The following is a 24518-nucleotide window of genomic DNA, read 5'->3' on the forward strand; positions in this document are numbered from 1 at the left end:
GAGTAGTAGACAGGTGAGAATCACAGTTCTAATAAGTTTTCACTTGAGCTTTCCGCAGTAAAGCAAGTCTACAAACCACTGCAGTGAGGTTATCGGGCTCACTCAGCAGAAAGCTAACTTTCTTCTCCTGCTTTAGCTTGAGCTCACCCGGACAGACTCTAGTATGACACCCAGACATACCTGAAATTTAGGTCATGCAGGAATGCAGAAATAGAACAAAGAAAAGCTTGACGCTAATCCACTAAAGACTTAACGTTTCCTAATGTACGGTTAACCAATGGAGATGATTTTGTGATTAAACTTGACGTTTTGACCGGGTAGAAGTTTGAGGTTTTGGTCAAGTAAAATGGTCTGAAATGGGCCGGGGATTTGGTGTGAAAATGAATTTTTTGTTTTCATTAAATAGTGTCACGTGAATATTATATAATAACGGTCTGCTTGTGTCTTTGGATTAGATTTTGTATCTTCCTATGTTTTTAATTTTTTGTGATATATATGTATAATGAAGTTATGACTTCCATGCACAAATATAATAGAACTGGATTTCATAGCTAGACGTGCCGTAGTACATAACTCTTCACATGTTCCACCAAAAAGCTAACTCATAATCTCAAAACCATAAAAATATATCTTCCCAATAGACCTGGGAAAATGCAACTCGATCGTGTAATTATTTATGCAACTTTGACAGCAGTTGCAGCAGCAAACTCCAAACCAGGCCTAACATCTACTTCTTGCATTGGCGAAATATTCAACCTTAGTTTACTCAACGTTTGTTGATCAATATTAATATTAACTAGTCTCCTTTCTGTAGTAGAATTATTAGCTGACCATTTCATCTGCATGAAATTCCTCTTTCTCCATGGACCTAAATGGATTCGTTGCTGTTCCGTTGATTTCTTAGCTGCATCACACATCAGTCGAATAATAGCGTTTAAGTGCTCGGGTTTGCCTATGAAAACCTCTGGCAATTGGCTTATTAGTTTTGTGTATTCTTTGCATGCTTTTGCCATCTTGAATTCATCTTGAAATTCCAATTCTATCAAGAATGGGATTTTCTTCTTTCTTCCTTGTGTGCTTGCTATCACTTCTATGTATTCATGTCTACCTGCATCTTGAGACCAACTCCACTAAATTTACCTAATTATACACTGATACTAATTAGAATAAACTATTAATGCTATTAATTAAATTAGTATAGATTGCTTGTCTTTTAATTTCAACTATTAATACTAACAGCTACATATATACTATGGTACCTCCTGGCATCTTTGAGGTGTGTTTCCATTTGGAAGTACAAAGACTTGCATTGAATCCCTTTTCACAAAGCTGATGTACCACTCTTCTCCTTAAGCATTTGGCACATCCTTCTACTTTTGGATTTGAACATTCACAAACATTATTTCCCTCTTTAACTCTATCAACATTTCTTGTAATCCCTTCTCGTAGTTTTGATCCAATCAAGCTATATTGCTCCAAGATTTCCTGAAACATTTTGCAAATTATATATACGTTATATAAAAAAAAAAAACCTTGAAAAGATCCATGACATTTATAATTACAGGAATCTTTATTTTGCTTTAAGATTTTTTGTATCTTAGATGAATCTTTGAAAATGTTAAAATAGATTTTTCGAAAAGACCCCTTTGAAGTTTAACTAGCAAGCTCTGATTTTTATATAAACTTCTTTTTAATTATCCAATTAATGGGAAATAAAAAAAAATGTGTGACATCAAGTGAGCCCTAAAAAGTAGTGGGATTTGTAGTGGCCAAATCCTTGTAATAAAGGACCAAATCCTTAACCATTCAATTGTGGTCACACTAAAAATATTGAGTGATCAATATTAAAAAATCTTGCCCTCCATAAAAGATTTTTATATGTCCTTACAAAAAACCATTGTGTCAAGCTAATTGCAATATATTCCACTGAAAATTTCTATTCTGAGAATGTAAGATGTATATTTTTTAAAAATCGTAGCACATGCTTTAATGTTGTTATATTTTAGTATTTTACGATGATAGGAAAATGCTAAAAGCCAAACAAAAGAGTGATTTTTGTTTATATGATTAACTGCAGCCTCACATTAAAAATTCCATCAGATGTTTGGCCTGAACAAAGCACGTTTGTAGTTTCGCCAAATCTAGAAAACGACTTCCAGATATCTCATGTCAATAACTAAATATAAACGTCAACTGAAAAAAGAAATTAAAGGTAAACCAGACACTCTGCTTTCTACCTACCCAACATATTTTTATTAATATATAAAATATTAATCTTTTGAAAATAAATTCATTGATAAAAACTTAACAAAATAATTGTTTTTAAATATTTATCGGTTTTTGAAATTTTTAAGGTTTCTGAAAATATTCAACTTATCTTTGTAACAATTAAAAGGTGAAGTGGTTATTGTTTTCAACTCGAAAGTACTTTATAAAATTTTTTCTTCTGAAAAGAGAAAAAAATAAACATTTTACCTTTCCTTTTCTCCCCGCAATAAGCCAAAATTTTAAAAGAAAAGAACCTCTTTGCGTAATGAAAATGAGACCCACTACTAAGAGCTAAACTAAAAGTCTTGGATTCGAAACTTGAGGATGGAAAATTTCTTTGTAGACGAAGAAATTTAGCTCCTTCGTAAATTTATTCGGCAAGAATTAGAATTAATCGAGTAAATAAAGTTCAAATATCGGGTGATCAAACGGAAGTATAAACTCTAGAACATTCTACTGATATGAAAAGTGTTTGTATGCATTTGCAGAAAAGGATATACCATAGAAGTATCCCTCCATTTCGGCACGAATCAGAATTAATCGAGCAAATAAAGTTGTAGATACTGGGTAATTAAACAGCAATATAAACTCTAAAACACCCTGTTAGTATGAAAAGTGTTTGTATGCGTTTGCAGAAAAGAATATACCGTATAAGTACCCTTCAGTAAAAGTGAAAATCCTATTACCTTTCCATTTCAAAAATATTATTCAAAAGTCTATTTGTTTATACCCCAAAGCAAATTTGTGGTGAATATCCCGAAAAAGTGGGAAATGAACAAATCATATCAGAGGTCAGGTCTATCAATTTCATCTTATTATTGTGAGCAAAAATAAAATGAATAAAGAGAAAAATTTATTTACAAAATGGCCTAATAAGAAAACAAAAACCCCTTAATGATCAAAAATTTGTAATAAAGGATCAATGAATCAAACTAATGGAAATGAAAAACACCATCTTGAACATATTTAAAAGAAAGAATTGTTTCATCTTTTAAGATCTTCCTCCAAACTTTTAAGAAAATAAGCCTCAATTTCATATAATAAGATGAATAAAAAAACTTCATAAAAATATATACCTGCAGCAAGGCTTGTTGTGATTCCCAATAGATAGCTCTTTCTGATTCATTGTTTCCACCTCTTCCTCTTTCATCATAATCCTCACAACCTAATATATAACTAGAGGTGTTATTTTCATTATTATTATAATTGTAATTGCAGTGTTCTTCTTCATTTGTAAGTATAAAGATATTTCCGTGAAAGAAACTGCATAGGATCTTATTTTCTTCTACCATATTTGGATTTTCATTTTGAACATCCATGTTTCTTGTAATGATCAATTAGAATCTAAGATAAATAGAGAAAAGAAAAAAAAAACATATGAAAATAAAAGAAAATGGATGTCTTTGAATGAAATTGTGGTTTGATGGAGGGAAGAGTGAATGAATATATAGTGTGTGCCAAGTCAGCAATGATTATTTAGATATTGGAATAATTGCTTAAATTTGGGATATGCTACCGAAATTTATGGATTAAAAATGTGGATTTTGGGTCTCATTCGCAACGACTATGATATTATCATTTGGTAAGGAAAATCAACTTTGAATTGTTGGGTCCGACAAATAAGTGTGTGCCTCTAGTTTTATAGTATCTTCTTAAAAAGAAACGTAATTTATATACATTAATTAACAATGTAAAAAAAAATTATATTCGTAATATATATTAATGTGTTGTAATTGTAATATGCTTTACTTTTTAGGTTATTAATCCCGATCTTCTTATGCACGTGTTATTTTTACAATTATAATTATCTTTTTTTGTTAATGTATTAAAAATTATCTTTTAGGTGACATGATAATATTATTATTTTAAAAATAAATTCAGTATTGGATAGAAGTTAAACTTTTAAAAAAAAGGAAAAAAATGAAAAATAAAGAAGAAGAAAAGAATCTGAAGGAAAACATTTGTTAAATGGACCACAACCACAACTTATCTATCGTATGGTATCTAAGACTTTTGAAAATATTGCGAGTATTCACAACTATCTACAAACTCTACATCACTAGTTTGTCAAATTCTAGGGTAGATTTTGACGTATGGTTATATAATTATGATTTTTTTCATCAAAGACATATAATTATATTTTCTTATACAAAAATTATGAAATTTTTACTGACTCACACAAAAATCATAATGACAGGAAAATATAACTTTTCAGTAGTATTTTCTTATTCCACAGTTTTGTATTTTTTATTTTTAGTCTAATAAATAATAATCTAATTAAAATAGAAATGACCCAACCGGACCTGATCAACCCGATCCAATAGCCACATATCTAAATTAAATTAATACTAAAAGCGAATCCTTCAAAATACGATACTTCTATCTTTTATTTTTCTTTTCAAGATTTCCATTCAAATTGATAGCATTTTCGTTTTAGGTGCTCTCTAATTATATCTTTTATTTTATTTTTTTATGAGATGCATTCCAACTAAGTTTTTTTGCGGGGAAATGATTTCACTTTTAGAATTATTTTAATTTATATATATGGGTATTGGGTTAGGTTGGATTGAGTCATTCCTATTTTAAGAGAAAATATAAAATAGATCGGTCGGCCGAAACTAATTGCATTCGCTAGCCAAAAAATATAAAAATATGTATATTATATGTATATAGTACATACATATTGTAGACAATAAATTTGCGTCGAGAAAATAAAATCAAGACCGAAAATATTGCAACAATCGTAGTATTTTATTTCAAATATTTGAGTGTTACAATCTCTATGGTTCCTCTGATTCTACTTTTCCAATATAAATTCAAGGGCCTTCGAGTTTGATCTTAAATAATCTATATTTGTTGCCACGGACGATGATCTTGGATTCAACTAGTACGAACTTTGGTTTGAACTCGTACTCCTTAAATCTTGATTTGTTCTTCGTTCTTGAGCTTGAACTTGATTTATACTTTGTTCTTGAGCTTGAACTTGGTTTGTTCTTCGTTCTTGAGCTTGAACTTGATTTGTAATTCGTTCTTGAGCTTGAACTTGGTTTGTTCTTCGTTCTTGAGCTTGAACTTGATTGTTGAACTTGAACTTGATTGCTTGAATCTTGAAACTTATGGAGAAATTTACAGCGTTTGATCCACAAGCTCTTTCTTGCTTCTTGTTATAATTTCTGGTCCATTTTCTGGGTTATGAAGATCCATATTAATAGTTGTGGGAGGAAAGAGTTATGATAAGAACAAACTCTTTCCGACCAATCAAATCGAAGTGTGACAAGGCCGCATTTGATTGGCCAGAACATGTCACTTGCACATGTGGCACGATTTCATTAGCCTTTTAATTTGACTTGGCATGCCTTGTCATTTTGATACATAGAATAATCCTATTGGCTCTTCCGTTTGACTTGGCGTGCCACGTCATTTGACACGTGGCACCAAACTGGGCCTATAGGAAGACGGTATATTGGGCCTCTAGGAAGATGACATCTTGGACCTAATGAATTGGGCTCATTACTTGTAGCCCAATTAAATAGGCCACCATATTAATCTTTATTGGACTTAAATAATTAATTCAATTATATTTAGCCCATAATATTTATTTGGACTAATAGATTTAAATATAGTCCAAATTATTTTATTAAATTTAAATTCAATAAATTTTGCATGCCTATAAATGCTCCCCACTTCAAGACTTGCTGGAGTGCTGGATTGTTAGAACCTCAAAGACAGTCTTGAAGCAAACATTAAATAATTTAAGCCCTTGAGTTTGACACGTAATTTGTTTCTTAGATATGCCAAACCTACCAGACTTAAGAAAATCTTTCATTTACTTTATAAAGATTTACAAATTCCTTAAATTAAACAGCTTCCAATATCAAATTCAAATGAAATTTGCTTACGTAGCAATTGAGCCTTAATTGCCATGACTATGATCAGGACCTTTTTCCAAGGTAAAGAATATTCACATGATGACTCACATGAATTAACAATGTGGTACAAACTTACACCTTTGTCATTTCCAATAAGGAGACAAATACTACATGCGAAAGATATGGAAAAGAATCATATCCTTACAGTGACTTGTCATACCGTCCAAATTGAATTCAATTCGGAGAAGGCCAATGTCAACCGCCTTACAGTAACCTACTTACAACAAGAGTACTAAGCGTGTTCCACATCGTGATTAATCCTCCAGTTAGTTTCCTTGGGAGCTCTATAAATAGGACATGCTTCCCCTTCAATCGGCACCAGTTGAATCATTCTCAAGCTACCATTAGGAAGCGCTAACTTCTCAGGTAAATTCTTTCTTTTGTTCTGCGCTTCCTTTTGCTTCTTTTTTTTCGTTCTTTGTTTCTGTTTTTGTAGGTCAAGAATAATAGGACAAGTTCTTGCATGAAGATGGTGACCTTAGGGCGTGAAAGGATGGGTACTCATCCTCGCTCAAATATCGGAGAGATTATTCTCAATGTGACCTGACTATTGGAAAGATTACTCTCAAGATGACCCAACTATCGGAGAGATTACTCTCAAGTTGGCCTAACTATCAGAGAGATTATTCTCAATGTGGCCCGACTATCGGAGAGATTACTTTCAAGATGACTCGACTATCTAATATTCATTCCCGTCCGAAAACCGGAGGCCATTTCATCCATTTAGACCTTTGTGCCCATTCTAATATTCTCGATTTGGAGTTTGATGACTTTTTTTTTATCCTTTGTAGCCCGAAGAGATGTCAAATTTCAGAGACTATATCTCACCTTCCTCCAAACTTAGATATCTCATAATCGAGACTGAAGATGGCATAGAACAAACCAAGCTTTTGGTTCACACCCCATAAGCTGGCCGGTATGCAGCCTCATGGCCTTCTTTGAGGAACTCGCTTCATGTAGAAAACTAGACCTTGGAGCACAAGTCTACTTCTAATCCATTGTCCAAGATGTGGTCTCTCCAAGCTCCAATCTATCACCACGTAAACATTGCTAGCACCCTTCCAAACTTAGGGCGTCGCATAATTCAAGGAGAAGTTGTTGGGGAAACACAGCAACAATCGAGGGTGAGTATCGTTATATTCCAGGATATTGGGAATGGGCTGAAGATATACTTGGTGGAAGCCAACAAACCTTGAGTACAACAAAGATTTATGATGCTGTCTATGCCTCACTTTTCACTTATGATCGAAACTCGAACATTTTGCAAGCATTTTGTGAGGCTTGGTACCCCAAGACGAACACTCTTCTTACATCAGTTGGGGAACTATCTATCTCTCTTTGGAACTTACATATCCTTGGAGTTCTGCCCATTATGGGTTTTCTGTACGAAGGAGTAGTACCTGAGACAAGAGAACTCATCGGTTTTGACGAAAAACAGATGAGATTTATTCCTCGATCTTGCGATTATTTATTAGCTGCCTTCCATCACCTTAAGGAAGGTACGAGTGTTAACCAAAAGGTCTCCTTGAGCAAGTGGACAAATTTTTGGTATAAGAAAGATTTAATATATAAACCTTCCCCACTGCAAAAGGAAAAGAAATCCGCGTGCCTAAATTTGACACATAATCCTAACGGAGTTATTCTCGAGATAACTAGGTGGTCGAGTGATCAAGAAGCTATATTCTCCAAGCTTAGAGTGAGGTTTGACAAGAAAGATGAAACATATATAGCAACATTCTTATCATGTTGGCTATGTGCTTCCTATAAGGCAGAGAACTTCATTCGTCCCGAGACTTTTAAGATGGCAAGCATGATGGCAAGCGGGCGAAAGACTAGCCTTGCGGTCCCAGTTTTGGCGAGTATTTATCATGGTTTGAATAAGATTTCTTGTTCTTCCCAACTTGATCAGGTTAAAGTTTATTTTTCCATCCATTATGTTTATGGCTGGCTTGCACATTATCTCAAAACCCATTATCCACTTGCTAAGGGTCTGTCTGTCCCTTTGGTGGTGGCATACTCAGGAGAGGGAGCCGCGAGGTACTTTGACAAGAAGGATGCAAGAAAGCGCATCCACAATGGAGAGGATATAGTTTGGACACCAACAATGTTAACTAATTCTCATCCTTATTATTATGTGGATAACGAGGCCCCTCAAGAGTTGGAGTCAAATTACTTCATGAGCTTACGTTTTAACTACCTTCCTTTGAGGTATGATAACTCATTCATCATCGAGCCATATAGCCCACATAGATTTGGTCGTCAATTTGGGTTTTACCAGAACGTCTCCATTTTTTTGGAGAATGATATCCGTAGCGCCTCTCTAGATGAAGGACTCGGATTTTGGAGGATTTACACACTGTATCAGTCTATGTTATGTGCGGCATTTTTCCCAACGGGAGATCCTGTGGAGAAGCTTTTCTCCACCAATTATATGTCTTGATGGGAGAAAGCGCATGGGAAGTTTCTCGAGGATAATTTACAAGCTCTGGTAGACAATGTTGGGCTAAAATTTACTACTCCTTTAGTAGATGAAGATCAAGGTGTTGGAAAGCTGCTCTCAAAAGTCAAAGAGCTACCTACTCCAATCCCAAAAGTAGTTACCCAACATAAGAAAAGGAAGCTTAAATCCTCAAAGACAGCTTTGAAAGAGGTGGTGTGCACTTCAACAGATATAGAGAAACAGTTCTTCCATTTAGCACACGAGTTCCTCACGATACAAGCCAGAGTACCAATGAAGATCAAAATTGGAAAAGGAAACGGCCTAACCCAGTAGAGATCGTAGAGGTTCCAAGTGTTGATAGTCCCTCAAGAACGCATACAACTTGTAACAAAGAGGTAAAATACAGTCACCTCACCTTTTCCCCTTCTTTTGTTTTGAACAAATAGCTTCACTAAACATTACTTACTTTCTTTGCCTTTTCCTTATGCAGTTAAATGCCGTTGGTCATCCGATGGTGTCCCCACATGACAAGCTACAAGTGATGATGAATCTATTAGAGGGCCTACGTCTAAGGTGAAGACGTTTTCAAAGGCATCATCTCTTCCTCATGAAAAAGCCCTAAAAAGACAAACTCCAAATGGGATAACTCGCGTTCCACCAATGACAAATGCAACAGTATCTATTTTTGAAAGAAAGAGCATTGTCTTTAATCGCAAAAAGGAATTCATCTTTAGACTTTGGAAGGATACTTGCAATAGACTCTCCAAAACTCGTGCAGAATTGCTCTCATCTTATAGGGAGCAAATCAATGAGATTTTTGAGGATATGAAAAAGGCGAATATTTTGGATCTTGCTGCTTTATATGACCTAGAGCAATCTAATTTGGCTGATAAGACGAGTGCAGATAAGAAGCAAGAGCTGATTTCCAAAGCTAAGGAGCATCTCGAATTGTTCAAACTTGAAGCAAGTGAGAAATTCAAAAAAGTTTCCTCTAGTGAAAAGAAACTGAAGAGAGTTGTGAAGAAGTTGCAGACATTACAACAAGAGAGGGAGAATCTCGAAGGTGGTATAGAAGCGACTCAAAAGGAGATTGAAGAGATTCAAGCAAAAGTTTCAGCTGCCGAGACTGAGGTCTCTTCATATGACAACGTAGATTTGCTGACTGTTGATGATTCGGCCAATCTGGAGGAGAAGAAGAAGAACCTGGAAATTAGATGTCAAGAATTGATCAACTACAAGTTCTGTTTAGATTAGACTATCGGCATTATCTCCCCTTTTATCTTTATGTTAGATTGACCTAGTGGATATTTATTTCATCTTAAATAAGATTGCTAAGATTGCTTCCCTTTTGCTTTATATTGTCCGACTTTTATCTTAGTCGCATAATTTTCAGCTTTACGCGCTCAAAAGATTCATATCTTGTCGTGGGAGAGTCCAAATAATGAACCGTTTGATTTATCGAAAATTAGACTTCAATATCTAAAATATATCCAAAACTTAGAATCAAACATCTTCAGAATAGCCCCAGATAATATTTTAAAACCAACTTTAGATTCCACCACGTTGAAAATTTCAGATATGTACAGTCTCACCAAAAAGATCATATCTTGGTGTAGAAAAGCCAAAATCATGAACCGTTTGATTTTTTGGAAACTTAACTTATAAATATATAACATATTCAAAATGCAAAAGTTAATGCCTTAAGGATAGTTTCAGATTATAGTTCGAAATCAATATTAAATGCTGATACGACGTCGATTTTAGATTTGCGCAACTTCACCAAAACTTTTGTATCTTAATGTAGGAACGTCGAAATTATGAACTTTTTGATTTCTTGGAAACTAAACTTAAAAATATAAAAATATACAAAATATAAAATTTAATGCCTTAAGGATAGTTTCGGATGATATTCGAGGTCGACTTTGGTTTCTAATATGCCGACGGTTCCAAATTAGCGCGACTTCACCAAAATTTTTGTATCTTGGTGTGGAAACCTCGAGATCGCAAGACTTTTTTAATTTCCAGAAATTGAAATTCAAGATCTTTATTCTCACCAAATATCTTAGGTTCAAGTCTCACTGAATTTTGAAATGCCGTGCCAGGTAATCTTCCTTCTTATACTTGTGTTCCCTTCTGACGTCTCTCTTTTCTTTTCTTTTTTTTCCTTTTTTAGGGAAGTGAGCGGATATGAAGACCAACAAACTTGAAAGTTATGCGAACTCTTTGTTTTATTTTTTTATGTCCTAACTTTTTTCTAGGCCGCCTCTTTCGAGGTTTTCAGCCTAGCGTAGTCTTTGTTTTTGGTGGTGGGCCGCACACAATTTAGACTCATGCGGGCCAGGAGTGTAGGAGCATGCAGTTTAGGCTCATGCTTCAAGGAGCATTGCAACTTCAAGGATAATACTTCTTAAAAAACTTGTAAGCCCCACTTGAGTAAGCTTCTTGTACGACATATAGCCTATCCCATTTTGAAGTGAACTTCCCTACAGGTTTATGGGAAGTAATAATAGGTCTTCGTACGGCAAGGACTTGATCTCCTACTTGAAAGGATCTCGGGCGAACTCTTTTATTGAAGGCGCGAGACAATCAAGCTTGATAACATTCAAGACTCTGTTGAGCTTCCAACCTCTTCTCATCAAGAGCCTCCAATTCTGCTAATCGAAGTCGGGCATTTTTTTCATCAGTGATCCCTTCTTGAATAGCTAATCGTAATGAAGGTATTTGATGCTCGAGTGGCAAGACGACTTTGACTCCATAAACGAGTGCATATGGGGTCACTTATGTTGGCGTGCGGTGAGTTGTCCTATATGCCCACATAGCCTCTTCTATACGGTCATGCCAATCCCGTTTGGATTTGGAGACGACTTTCTTTAACAAGTTGCATAGAGTCTTGTTGAATACCCTGGCTAGACCATTGACGGCAACATTGTACATAGAAGAGTCACATTGCTTGAAACCAAAGAATTCACAAATCTTGTTCATCAACCTATTGTCGAACGACTTGCCATTATCCGTTATTATGTAACGAGGAATGCCAAAGGGATAGATAATGTTTACTTGGATGAAACTTGCAACATTTTCCTTCTTTACTTCCTTAAGAGCAACAACTTCAGCCCATTTTGAGAAGTAGTCAGTTGCATCCAAGATGTATAGGTGCCCACCAAAGGACATTGGCAGTGGTCCAACAACATCCAATCCCCAAGCGTCAAACGGCCAGGATGCAATAGTCGGGTGCAACACTTCAGGAGGTTGATGGATAAAATTCACATGGAATTGACAAGCCTTGTATATTCGAGTGTAGTCCAAGCAATCTTTTACCATCGTTGGCCAATAATATCCCATCCTTTTTATATGAAAGTGGAGCTTTGGTCCATACTGGTGTGACCCACATACCCCAGAATGTGCTTCTTGCAAAGCTTGGACTGCTTCATCTTCCACTAAGCATCGCAAGATTACTACCTCAAATGACCTTTTGTATAGAGTATCTTTGTAGTAAAGGAAGCGAGGTGCATGGCGACGGATTTCAGTCCTTCTCCTCGGATTTTCTGGAAGTATCCCATAACTTAAGTAGTCGATGATGGGTTGTCTCCATTCTTCCTTCTCAATTTCAGAAATAGCAACAAGATGCTCAAGTTCATTTTCTTCACTTTCACCCTCATTTGGTGGTGGTACTACCCATTTTTGGCAGATAGTAACTTGCGCTTGATCTGATAAGGTTAACGATGAAGCTAGGGCAGCTAAAGCATCAACCTTCTTGTTTTCTTTACTAGGCACATGTTGAATAGTTACGTCACCTAGCCACCCCATTAATATTTTAGCGTAATCATGATATGGGAGTAGTTCAGGTTTCTTGACCTCATAACTACCTAAAAGCTAGTTGATCACTAACTGAGAGTCACCAAATACTTGCAACTACAATCGCTTCATTTAGACAACCATTTCAAGCCTAAGTATTAATGCTTGATACTTAGCAACGTTGTTAGAGCAGAGTTGTGTCAACGTAAAAGAGTAGGGCAGAACTTCGCCTTGAGAGGTGACAAATACTATGCTAGCACCAGCCCTTCGTGATGTGCAGCACCATTAAAGTACATCTTCCATGGAGGTTGAACTTCAATGACCATTGCGTCCTCATCAAGTAGTTCGTCAGTTAGCTCCCAATCATTAGGTATAGGGTGATCTGCCAAGAAGTATGCTAACGCTTGTCCTTTTATAGCCTTTTGAGGGATGTACACAATTTTAGATTGTTGAAATTAGAGGTACCACCTTGCTAGTCGATCACTAAGGATAGGTTTTGACATCACAAACTTGATGGGATTTTCTCTAGAAATAAGACGAACGACATGAGCTTTAAAGTAGTGCTTCAACTTTTGGATTGAGAAGACTAGTGCCAAACATAAATTTTCGATTGGCAAATAATTCAGCTCATTTGGTGTCATCATCCTGCTCAAGTAGTAAATGGAGTTTTCTTTCTTTCACTATTTTCTTGGGCCAACAACGCTCCAACATACCTTTCTTGTGCTGAAATATATAGTATTAATGGCTTTACAGGTATAGGGGCTTCCAAAACCGGAGGCTTCATCAAGTAAGTTTTGATGCTTTCAAAGGCATTGCTACAAGCTTGGTCCCACTTGAAAGGAACGCCTATCTTCATGAGGAGACTGGATGGTTGGCACCTCCCAGCTAGGTTTGAGATGAATCTCCTAAGGTATGCTAGCTTTCCTTGCAAACTTTTCAATTCATGAATATCGCGAGGCTCAGGCATCTTCAAAATGGCATCCACTTTGGCTTGATCAATTTTTATCCATCGATGTCGGACAATGAAACCAAAGAACTTTCCAGAAGTAACTCTAAAGGCACATTTCAATGGATTCACCCTAAGTTGGTACCTCTGGAGCAGCTCAAACACCATTCTGAAGTATTTCAATTGGTCGCTCTTCTCTCTTGATTTTACCACCAAGTCGTCAACATAACATTCGACATTCTTGTGGAAAAGATCATAAAAAATATTTTGTATATCCCTTTGATAAGTAGCGCCAGCATTTTTCAATCCAAAAGGCATTACCTTGTAGCAATAAATACCCTTAGGGGTACGGAATGCAGTAAGCTCTTCATCTTTTGGCGCCATACAAATTTGGTTATAGCCCGATGAACCGTCCATAAATGACATTGCCTCATACCCAGTAGTAGCAGCGATCATCAGCTCTGGAATAGGAAGTGAGAATTCATCTTTCGGACACACATTGTTGAGATCTCTGAAGTCAACGCACACCCGAATATGGCCATTCTTCTTCCTTACAGGGACAATACTTGAGACCCATGTTGGGTATTTAACTTCACAAATAAAGCCAGCTTCAATGAGTTTGTTAACTTCACTTTCGATCACGGGAACCAAGTATGGCCTAAAGCGCATTTGGACTTACTTAATAGGACGAGCACCATTCTTAACTGTAAGGTGATGAACTACTACTTTAGGGTCCAAGCCAGGCATCTCTTTGTAACTCCAAGCAAAGACATCCTTGAACTCCTTAACTAACTCGATATAAGTGCTTTCTTCATCGATTGCTAGTAAAGCACTTAGGTATGTGGGCCTTGGTTCTTCATCTATGTCAAGGTTAACTTCTTTTAAGGCATCAATCATTGCCTTCACCCCTTCTTCAAGTTCCGGGGGAGCATCTTTCGCTTCTTTATCTTCTTGAGGGTCCCAATCATTGAAGGATATGTGATAACACGGTGAAATATCCTCCAATTTCTCGTCATTCTCCATTAGAGATGAAACACCATGCTCGCCTTGTGCAGTAACATGATACGAAGAACCCACACTTTATTCGTCTTCATCACATTATTTAGTGTAGACCATATTGTATGTCTTCACCTTTAGTACCTCCTCACATGAAGCCCTGACTTTTGTTTGTCGCTTCATTCTATAAGGGACCAGACTTTGGAAATCCTTAGAGATCTTCTGAATTTTGGGCGAAATGAGTGTTCTTGTATTTTGACAATTTCTATGGAACTTATTCCCTTTCTTTAATGGACCCAATATTTGAAACACAGAAGTCCTCACAGTTGATTTTCCAAGTCGATCAAATACAAAAGGCTTGTTAGAAGCAACAGATTCATCTTCTAAAGTGATATAATTGATGCTCGCACTTCTTAAGGAGATGCGCACTGGTAACAATTGCTTGTATCCTAAACCTTCACGTGATTGCCTCATAGTAGCTTCTGATGGGAGCTTCCCTACCTTCGACGGCTCATTGGGATTGTATCCAGCTTTTGTAAATAGCCTGTAAGCATTAGGATCAAAACCTTCACCTGTTCGTTTTGTAGGGAGTGCCACATTCTGCAAACCGTGAAAGTGGCTTTGAGGACAACTTTACTACCTCAATTCGTTTTATCGGAAGAATTAACTCTTTTAGCATGTTAGTTTGGATATTAGATGATTCACCTTCATCTTTATTCCTTTTAGGAACATATTGGAGCGTGGGAGTTACTTTCTTGCCATAAGACGCAATATCCCCTCTATAGGATTTATTCGAGTTAGGTTGTACCTTCTCAGTAACAGCTTTGGCTTTACCAGCAATCACCTTAGCTCTTTTAGTTGTGGGCTAGTCATTCTTGATTTTCATGACATCATCAACTTTTAACTCCTTCACAATGTGGTTCTTCAAGTAGAAATTTGCATCGGCGAAGTGTGACTCAGCCTCGGTGAATGGCTCATCATCAAGAACTATCTTCTTCTCGACTTCACCCTCGTAGTATTTTAAACATTGATGGTAGGTAGATGGAACTACTTTATTCTCATGTATCTAAGGCCTTCCAAGCAATACATTGTATGAAGTCTTTGCATCGATCACCTGCAGCCATGAACTTGATTGCATATCTTCAATGGTGATTCCCAACCTGATAGCACCTATGGCTCTTTGCCCCCCTTGGTTGAATCCTTGAATCATCACACGACTTTTCGAGAGTTTGTTCATGGGAATACCAAGTTCTTTCACAGTGTGAATTGGCGAGATGTTCACTGAGGATCCTCCATTAACCAAAATTTGATTTACCCTTTCATCGCACATATAGCCAACCAGGTACAACAGGCGGTTATGAGAAGTGTTGCCTAGTAGAAGATCGTCATTTGTGAACGTAACGTTTTCCTCACAAGCATTAACTTCTTGAGGAATGGACTCGATTTTATTTTTCGAAGATTATGCCGATGGTAGGCCATCACTCTTTTCTTCCCCTTTGTCAGCATGGCAACAAGAGGCATCAATACCCTCATGGGAAAATTTCATACGGAACCAACTTGGTAAGAACTCCTCCAAGGTCACTAGATGTCGTGGCTTTTGAGAATGGTGCACCTCCACTTTTACTTTCTTCAAATGCTTAACTGGATTCCATCTCCTTGGTCTTTTCACCATTATTTTCTATGTTGGTTGTTCTATTGATTCTTTTCGTAGGCTCTTTTTGTGGCACCTATGGCGAGTCACCAATGTCCAACCCTCATCATCATCATGGTCGTCTACTTCGACTTTGTTATTCTCTTGTAATTTGTCATCTTTGATTTATTTTATACTAGATAGCTCATCTAGACTGAATGAGCCAAAGGTGATAGAGACTTGGTTCACACTTTCCTTCTCATCTTCAAGCACGATCTTCTTTTCACGGGCCAAGTCCATAACTTTGTGCTTGAAGAGAAAACACTTCTCTAGAGGGTGGCTCACGAGTCGATGGTATTTGCAGTAATTTGGGTCATTCGTTTTACCAGCTTTACTTGGCCGCTTCATCTCCGGAAGCTCAATAAAATTTAACTCGAGGAGTTCTTCAAAAATTGCTAGCACATCATAATCCAAGAATGAGTACTCCTTCTTTTGCATTTCTTTTAGAGTTAACTTTTCCTAAATTTGACGGCTCATTGCGATTGTATCCAACTTTTGCAAATAGCCTGTAAGCATTAGGATCAAAACCTTCATCTGTTCGCTTTGTAGGGAGTGCCACATTCTGCAAATGATTTTGGGACACAAATCTTGCAAGTGGCTTTGAGGACAACTTTACTACCTCAATTCATTTTACCGGAAGAGTTAACTCTTTTAGCATGTTAGTTTGAAGATTAGATGATTCACCTTCATCGTTCTTCCTTTTAGGGACATATTGGAGCGTGGGAGTTACTTTCTTTCCATAAGACGCAATATCCCCTCTATAGGATTTATTCGAGTTAGGTTGTACCTCCTCAGTAACAACTTTGGCTTTACCAAGAATCACCTCAGCTCTTTTAGTTGTGGGCTCGTCATTCTTGATTTTCATGAAATCATCAGCTTTTAGCTCCTTCACAATGTGGTTCTTCAAGTAGAACTTTGCATCGGCGAAGTGTGACTCAGCCTCGATGAATGGCTTGTCATCAACAACTATCTTCTTCTCGACTTCACCCTCGTAGTATTTTAAAAATTGATGGTAGGTAGATGGAACTACTTTATTCTCATGTATCCAAGGCCTTCCAATAAAGACATTGTATGAAGTCTTTTCATCGATCACATGCAACCATGCACTTGATTGTATATCTTCAATGATGATTCCCAACCTGATAGCACATATGGCTCTTTGCCCCCTTGGTTGAATCCTTGAATCATCACATGACTTTCCGAGAGTTCGTTCATGGGAATACTAGGTTCTTTCACAGTGCGAATTGGCAAGATGTTCACTGAGGATCCTCCATTAACCAAAATTTGATTTACCCTTTCATTGCACATATAGCCAACCAGGTACAACGGGCGGTTATGAGAAGTGTCTCCTAGTAGAAGATCATCATTTGTGAACGTAACATTTTTGTCACAAGCATTAACTTCTTGAGGAATGGACTCGATGAGATTTTCCAAAGATGGTGCCGATGGTAGGTCATCACTCTTTTCTTCCCTTTGTCAGCATGGCAACAAGAGGCATCAATACCCTCATGGCAAATCTTCGTGCGGAACCAACTTGGTAAGAACTCCTCCAAAGTCACTAGATGTCGTGGCTTTTGAGTATGGTGCACCTCCACTTTTACATTCTTCAAATGCTTAATTAGATTCCATCTCCTTGATCTTTTCACCATTATTTTCCTTGTTGGTTGTTCTATTGATTCTTTTCGTGGGATCCTTTTGTGGCGCCTACGGCGAGTCACCAATGTCCAACCCTCATCATCATCATCATGGTCATCTACTTCGACTTTGTTATTCTCCAGTAATTCTTCATCTTTAATTTCTTTTAAACTGCATAGCTCATCTAGACTGAATGAGCCAAAGGTGATAGAGACTTGGTTCGCACTTGCCTTCTCATCTTCAAGCATGATCTTCTTTTCATGGGGCAAGTCCATAACTTTGTCCTTGAATACAAAGCACTTCTCCAGAGGGTAGCTCACGAGTCGATGGTATTTGCAGTTATTTGGGTCATTTATTTTACCACCTTAATTGACCGCTTCATCTTCGGAAGCTTAATGAGATTTAACTTGAGGGGTTCTTCAAAAATTGCTGGCACATCAGAATCCAGAACGAGTACTCCTTCTCTTGCATTTCTTTTAGAGTCAAATTTCCACTTGGTTCGGGGTTGATACTAGATATCATACCCGCTGATATCGACGGCCCATTTGGCTTGTCAACCGAAAAGTTCGGTTTGTGCAAGATATTGCAAATAGGATAGGTAGTTACAACACAAATCAGGTGACATTGAAAATATGGTTTTAATTTCGTAGAGGTGCTTATTAAAGCAAACGCTAATTTTTCTAAGTGTGGGTACCGGATCTCGGCCTCACCTAAGGTTCGACTAACATAGTAAACAGGGAATTGCGTACCTTGCGTTTTTCAAACTAGGACCCCACTTACTGTTATTTCCGAGACTACTAAGTATAGGTAGAGTTGCTCGTCCGCTTTCGGGGTGTGAAGCAGTGGTGGGCTCGACATGCATCGTTTTAATTCTTCCAAGGCCTGCTGACATTCTGTGGTCCATGCAAAACTTTTCTTCTTCCTAAGCAACGAGAAGAATCGGTGACTCTGGTCTGAGGACCTCGAAATGAATTGCCCAAGGGCGACTATGTGGCCGGTTAGCCTTTGCACGACCTTTACATTATCTATGACCTTGATATTATTGATAGCTTTTATTTTATTGCGGTTAATCTCGATTCCCAGATTGGACACCATAAAGCTGAGAAACGTGCCCGAGCCAACCCCGAATGCACAGTTTTCTGGGTTGAGCTTCATATTGTACTTCCTCAATATATCGAAGGTTTCCTGCAAATGCTTTAAATGGTCCTCTACTCGCAGGGACTTAACTAGAATGTCATCAATATAAACTTCTATAGATTTACCTATTTGTTCTTCGAACATTAGATTCACTAGGCGTTGATAAGTTGCAACAACATTTTTTAGTCCGAACGACATTACGTTATAACAATAGGTTCCGTATTTAGTGATGAACAAAGTCTTTTCCTGATCCTCCGAGTTCATCTGTATTTGATTGTACCCGGAGTAGGCATCAAGAAAACTTAGAATCTCGTGGCCGACTGTGGCATCGATATTCGGCAAAGGCAAAGAATCCTTAGGGCAGGCCTTGTTCAAGTCCTTATAGTCTACGCACATTCTAAGTTTATTTCCCTTATTTGGTACTACCACTACGTTTGCTAGCCATTCGAGATACTTTATTTCCCGAATGGATCCTATTTTTAGAAATTAGGTTACCTCGTCCTTGATGAAGGCATGTTTGATCTCGGACTAGGGCCTTCTTTTTTGCTTCATCGGGCGGAATTTTGGATCCAAACTCAACTTGTGAGCGGTAATTTCCAGTGGGATCCATGTCATATTGAGGTGGGACCAGGAAAAACAATCCATATTAGCTTTAAGGAAATGAATAAGTTTTTTCCTAAGCTCGGGAGTTAATCCCGTGCCCAGGTACACCTTTCGATCGGGCAGATGCTCGATCAGTATGATTTGTTCCAGCTCTTAGACCGTTGATTTTGTGGCGTCAGAATCATCGGGGATTATGAAGGATCGAGGGATCATATAGTCATCATCCTCATAAATTTCCCGTTCCTTCGGTGGGGCCGAGGCTGGCGATTGTGGTTGCTATTTGACTTCCAGCTTTCCCTTTGAATTCGATCCCTTTGCTGATAAAAGTGCCGATACCGGTGTCACCTCATCGATCGCAAACATCTCCTTGGCGGTGGGTTGCTCCCCATACACTGTGTTTACTCCCTCCGATGTCGGGAACTTCAGAACTTGGTGAAGGGTCGTAGGCACTGCCCTCATGTTAAGGATTCAAGGCCTTCTGAGCAGGGCGTTGTACCTCATGTCGCCCTTGATTACATGAAACTTTATTTCTTGGATGGTCCCGACCACGTTCACTGGCAAGATAATCTCACCTTTGGTGGTTTAGCTCGCCATATTGAAGTCGTTAAGTGCTCGAGCTATTCTACGACCCTCGATTGAATAATATTGGCCGAGCTACCTGGATCAATCAAAACACGTTTAACTTGAATTTTATTCATAAGGACAGATATTATCAATGCATCGTTATGAGGTCATTCGATCCCTTCCGTATCCTCGTCGTTGAAAGATAAAGTCTCTTCTGGTAAGTAATCCCGTGCTCGCTTTTCTCTTGTGATCGTCACTTTGGTGCGTTTAAACACGGGTCTTTGTGGAATATCGACCCATTCTACGATCATATGAATCACGTGTTGTGGCTCTTCTTGTTCGTTCTGCCTATTTGAATCTCTATTTTTAAAGTGATTCTTGGCTCGATCACTTAAGAATTCCTGAAGGTGCCCCTCGTTGAACAATCGGGCTATCCCTTAGCTGTCTGCAATCTTCTGTTTTATGGCCATGGGAACCATGATACTTGGATATTTGGTTGGGATTTCTCTGGGTCAGATCGGTGTGTAGAGGTTGAGGCCATCTAGTATCTTTGATATACCCAATGGCCGACACTATGGCTGAAGCATGTATGTTGAAGTTATATTCTGATAATCGAGGTGCTTCTTTAGATCCGGCATTATTATCGAAACAATTCTTGCTCATGAGTCCTCGGGAGCTCTGTCCTCGATCATTCCTTCTATCATTCCGAACGGGGTTTCGTATAGGGCTATTATCTCTCCGATCTCCACCGTATGGATTATATCGATCTCTTTTCGACCGCGGTTCCCGGTCGAAGTCCCTTTTAACTCTTTCCACGGGCCTGTTAGGATAAACTGAACCGGTTGGGCCCCCAAATTGATCATCTTAGACCCTGATCTTTGATTGATACCGATTATGCACATCGGCCCAAGTGACAGTTGGATACTCGATCAAATTCTGTTTCAACTATTGTGAAGCTACGAAACTTCGAGCATTGAGGCCTTGAGTAAAGGTTTGAACGACCCAATCATCGGTGACCGATGGCAAATCCATCCGTTCCATTTGGAATCGAGACACAAATTCCCTGAGCATCTCGTTGTCTTTTTGCCTTACCTTGAAAAGGCCCAATTTTCTTGTGGCTACCTTGATAGCTCCGGCGTGTGCCTTTACAAAAACATATGCAAGCATAGCGACTGAATCAATAGAATTAGGTGTAAATTATGGTACCATATCATAGTTTCTTTCGATAGAGTTTCCCCGAACTTCTTCAGCAACACAGATTCAATCTCGTCATTTTCCAAGTCATTTCCCTTAATGGTGCACGTGTATGAGGTAACGTGCTTGTTTGGATCTGTTATCCCGTTATATTTTGGGATCTCGGGCATACGAAATTTCTTGGGGATTGGCTTCGAAGCCTCACTCGGGGGAAAAGGTTTTTGGACAAACGTTTTGGAATCAAGTCCTTTCAACACCGGTGGTGCCCCCGGGATTTGGTCGACCCTGGAATTATAAGTTTCCACTTTCTTATCATTTTCCTCGATCCTTTTTTCTCCATTTTTGATTCGATTCGTTAGATCCTCAAACATCTTTATGATAGGAGGATTGGTCTCCAGTTCTCCTCCATTCAATTTCTTTGATACCGATTCGGCTCTGTGACCAATTTCATGCGATGGCTCGATCTCGATCCTTCTTGGTGCACGATTCTGATTCTGCTATTGTATCTTGTTGAGTCTGCAACATTTCGAATATCATTCGAAGGCTAATCCCGCCTTCTCCACCGCCCTGTGCGTTCTGATCAGCTGTTCGAACATCTCTGCGGACACTATTTTCAGGATCGGCGCCCAAATTCCCTTTAATAGCAATATGGGAGCTGACGTCGATTGGATCCACGGCCAGAGCTCCATTGGGGTTTACTTGAGGTACTCCATTTCCTGGGGCGGCTATGTTGTCATTCTCGCCATAGAGACCAATGCCATAGTCTGTGTGTATGGGTGCTACTTGAGAGTTTGACATATTGATCGTGGAATCAAAGACACTTCAAAAAACAAGCGTAAAATTATGTGTGTTACGAAAAATTATACCAAACAATCACTATTATCCTTAGCTCAACGGTGGGTGCCAAACTGTTTTGCCTTAAAATCGGACAACAATTAAACATATAAGTGGTTTTAAGGATATGTGATTTCACTTGGCACAAACTGATAAATGTCAGAATTAATGCTAGGGATTAATTGTAAATAAAGCAAACCAATATGATGAACAACCACGACCCTCGAGCTAGACCGCTCTCGAACCAGCTAAGTATGCTATTAAAAAGTATGGACTTTTACAACACAACTTGCAAGAGAAAATATGATATATTTCCTTGTTGTGCGTGAATGTATATTTTTTACAAAATGATTAAGACCCTCTTTATATAGCAGAGGAACCCTATTTATGGTATATTTCTAATTACATAAGTAAATCCCATGATAGGCTAAATATCCGATCCTAACTCGATATGTGCTAAGATTCCCGCCACGATCCTCGCTCGATCACGAATATCTCGGCTTTCCGTTATTCGGCGTAGCAGGCCTCCTTCGATCTTGCTCAATCTCTTTCTCGCTTCGGTCTCGAATTGACCTCGATCCTGGTCGGCTAGTGATCCACGAGCTTGCCAATCCATCTTCATACCATGTTCCGATATAACTGGGGTCGAGCATTGATCATCCGTCCCGATTTCGGTTAGTCGTATGAAATTAGGCAAGCTTGATTCTGACCGTATACATATAGTTTGCCACGTGATCATATGTTTCTCAAAAGATATAAAAGATGTTCAGATAAAATTATTGGTGTCCAAACTACATTGCTTAATCAAATATTACTAGCAATACTTTTACAAAAATATTACATTTTCCTCGATCTGGATGTGCCAGAACTACATTACTTAGGGTCTGTTTGGTATGAATGAAACATATTTGGTTGCCTTAAATATTTTAAAAAATATTTTCCCCGTCACCTCATTTTTCTCCAATTGCAAAAAAATATTTTCCCTATCGGGAGAAGGGAAAACCTTTTTCAAAACTCTTTTTCAACCTACCTCACCCTATTCCCTATCCCCTCCAACCCCCACTGCCCAACCCACCCCTCAAAACTAACCCCTGCCGCCACCCCATCCCCCCACCTTCCCCAGCCCCTTCTCCCCTTCCACACACACACCCAACCCCCCCACGACCCCAACTACCCCTAACCCCCACCCTTACCCCCGACCATCCAACCTAAATAGATATATTATTTAGAGTACTTTTTAATTTTTTTTAAATCAAATCCAATAGGCATTATGCATAGGGTTGGTTTTCATATATGAAGAATAAAGTACAATAAAGGAGGTGGACATAAACCTTACCTCCAAGGCAATGGTGGATACACACTTGGTTATCCAAACATGACAACCAAATGAATCCTTAAAGCTATGTGTAGTTAGACCTATAGTGTGGTGCCAATTGTCTATCCATAACTGATAGACATTTGGGTATACAAAAACAAGGTGATGTGAGCCTATTTCAACTATACAAAAATGTACAAGTGAACCTAAATCAACTATGCATGTAAGTTGAGAAGAAATCTTCCATATACAACAAGATCTACATCTAGAAAATATGAAGATTCTTCCTATGGATCATGGCAAAAAATAAGTGAGAATGTTCTGAACTATCTTCAACTTTGCTTTAACAATGAGAACATAGAAAGTCAAGTTAAAGATAGTTATCAAAAGGACCCATGTAAATGAGTGAACTTGCTACTCTGTATGGTGCAACTAACAGAAGAGACTGAGCCTTGGCCTATTGCTTTCGTCCAGGAAGCATTGAAGCATACATGTTGAGGTGATGGCATTTTTGATATGGTGTAGGAGCTTCCATACTCAACATTCTTCATGAAGAAACAACTGCAATATGTAGGGTTCAGCATCTTAAAACTGATAGCAAGAGTGACATATTGGGCAGTTAGGTTTGAACCCCTAAGTGTGTTCTAATCTGTCTTGCCTTGGGAGCATGTGTGTGTTACTTGGTTCTATTGGCTTTGTATGGTGCTTGCCTGGGTAAATGACTTGGACAGCTAGGTTTGATCCCTTAGATGTGTCCAGATGGTTTCTCATTTGGTATGTACCAATACCTGTAAACAATAAAAAGAAGTGTGTCTTGGGACTTTGATGTGCTTTCAGTAAGATGGGTATTGGAAGTACTAATACCACACGCTGAGAAAACTTCAATGGTATAAACACATCAAACCTATTTGTACCTGCAAAAAGAAATAAACAGATTAGTAGTAAATGGTTGGAATAGTGGTTCTCTTTCATGTATGGGCATATGCAACTAATAAAGTCTGTGAGGTGTTGCAGTTATGTTGATGAACTCAGTGGTTGATGGTGTGTTGTGGATGGCCTGCTACAGGAGGTGATGAACTGGAGTCTGCAGTAGTGGAATGCATAATTTTGACTGGGTGACTCCCTGTTGAGGGACCTGTAATGTGTAGCTAAACCTCTAGTTGTTACCCTGT

General features: G+C 38.2%; 2 protein-coding genes across 3 annotated transcripts; one reads left to right on the top strand and one right to left on the bottom strand.

Annotated features, from left to right (window-relative positions):
• Nucleotides 1–515: 515 nt before the first annotated feature.
• On the bottom strand, nucleotides 516–3698 carry LOC104120395 (uncharacterized). 2 transcript variants are annotated; one of them, XM_009632151.4, is made up of 3 exons: nucleotides 3345–3698; nucleotides 1260–1485; nucleotides 516–1114 (listed from the first exon to the last, which is right to left on the bottom strand). In XM_009632151.4, the coding sequence occupies exons 1-3, from the start codon at nucleotides 3585–3587 to the stop codon at nucleotides 675–677; spliced, it is 909 nt and encodes a 302-aa protein (XP_009630446.1). In that variant the 5' UTR covers nucleotides 3588–3698; the 3' UTR covers nucleotides 516–674. The 2 variants fall into 2 exon arrangements, with proteins under 2 accessions (XP_009630446.1, XP_009630447.1); XM_009632152.4 differs by having other exon boundaries at nucleotides 516–1108; nucleotides 3345–3696.
• Nucleotides 3699–9297: 5599 nt separating this feature from the next.
• On the top strand, nucleotides 9298–9891 carry LOC138907809 (uncharacterized). Its single transcript, XM_070198425.1, has one exon. The coding sequence runs from the start codon at nucleotides 9298–9300 to the stop codon at nucleotides 9889–9891; it is 594 nt and encodes a 197-aa protein (XP_070054526.1).
• Nucleotides 9892–24518: the final 14627 nt, after the last annotated feature.

Source organism: Nicotiana tomentosiformis, chromosome 3 (assembly GCF_000390325.3).
Source record: "Nicotiana tomentosiformis chromosome 3, ASM39032v3, whole genome shotgun sequence".
In the NCBI taxonomy this organism is placed as follows: Eukaryota; Viridiplantae; Streptophyta; class Magnoliopsida; order Solanales; family Solanaceae; genus Nicotiana; species Nicotiana tomentosiformis.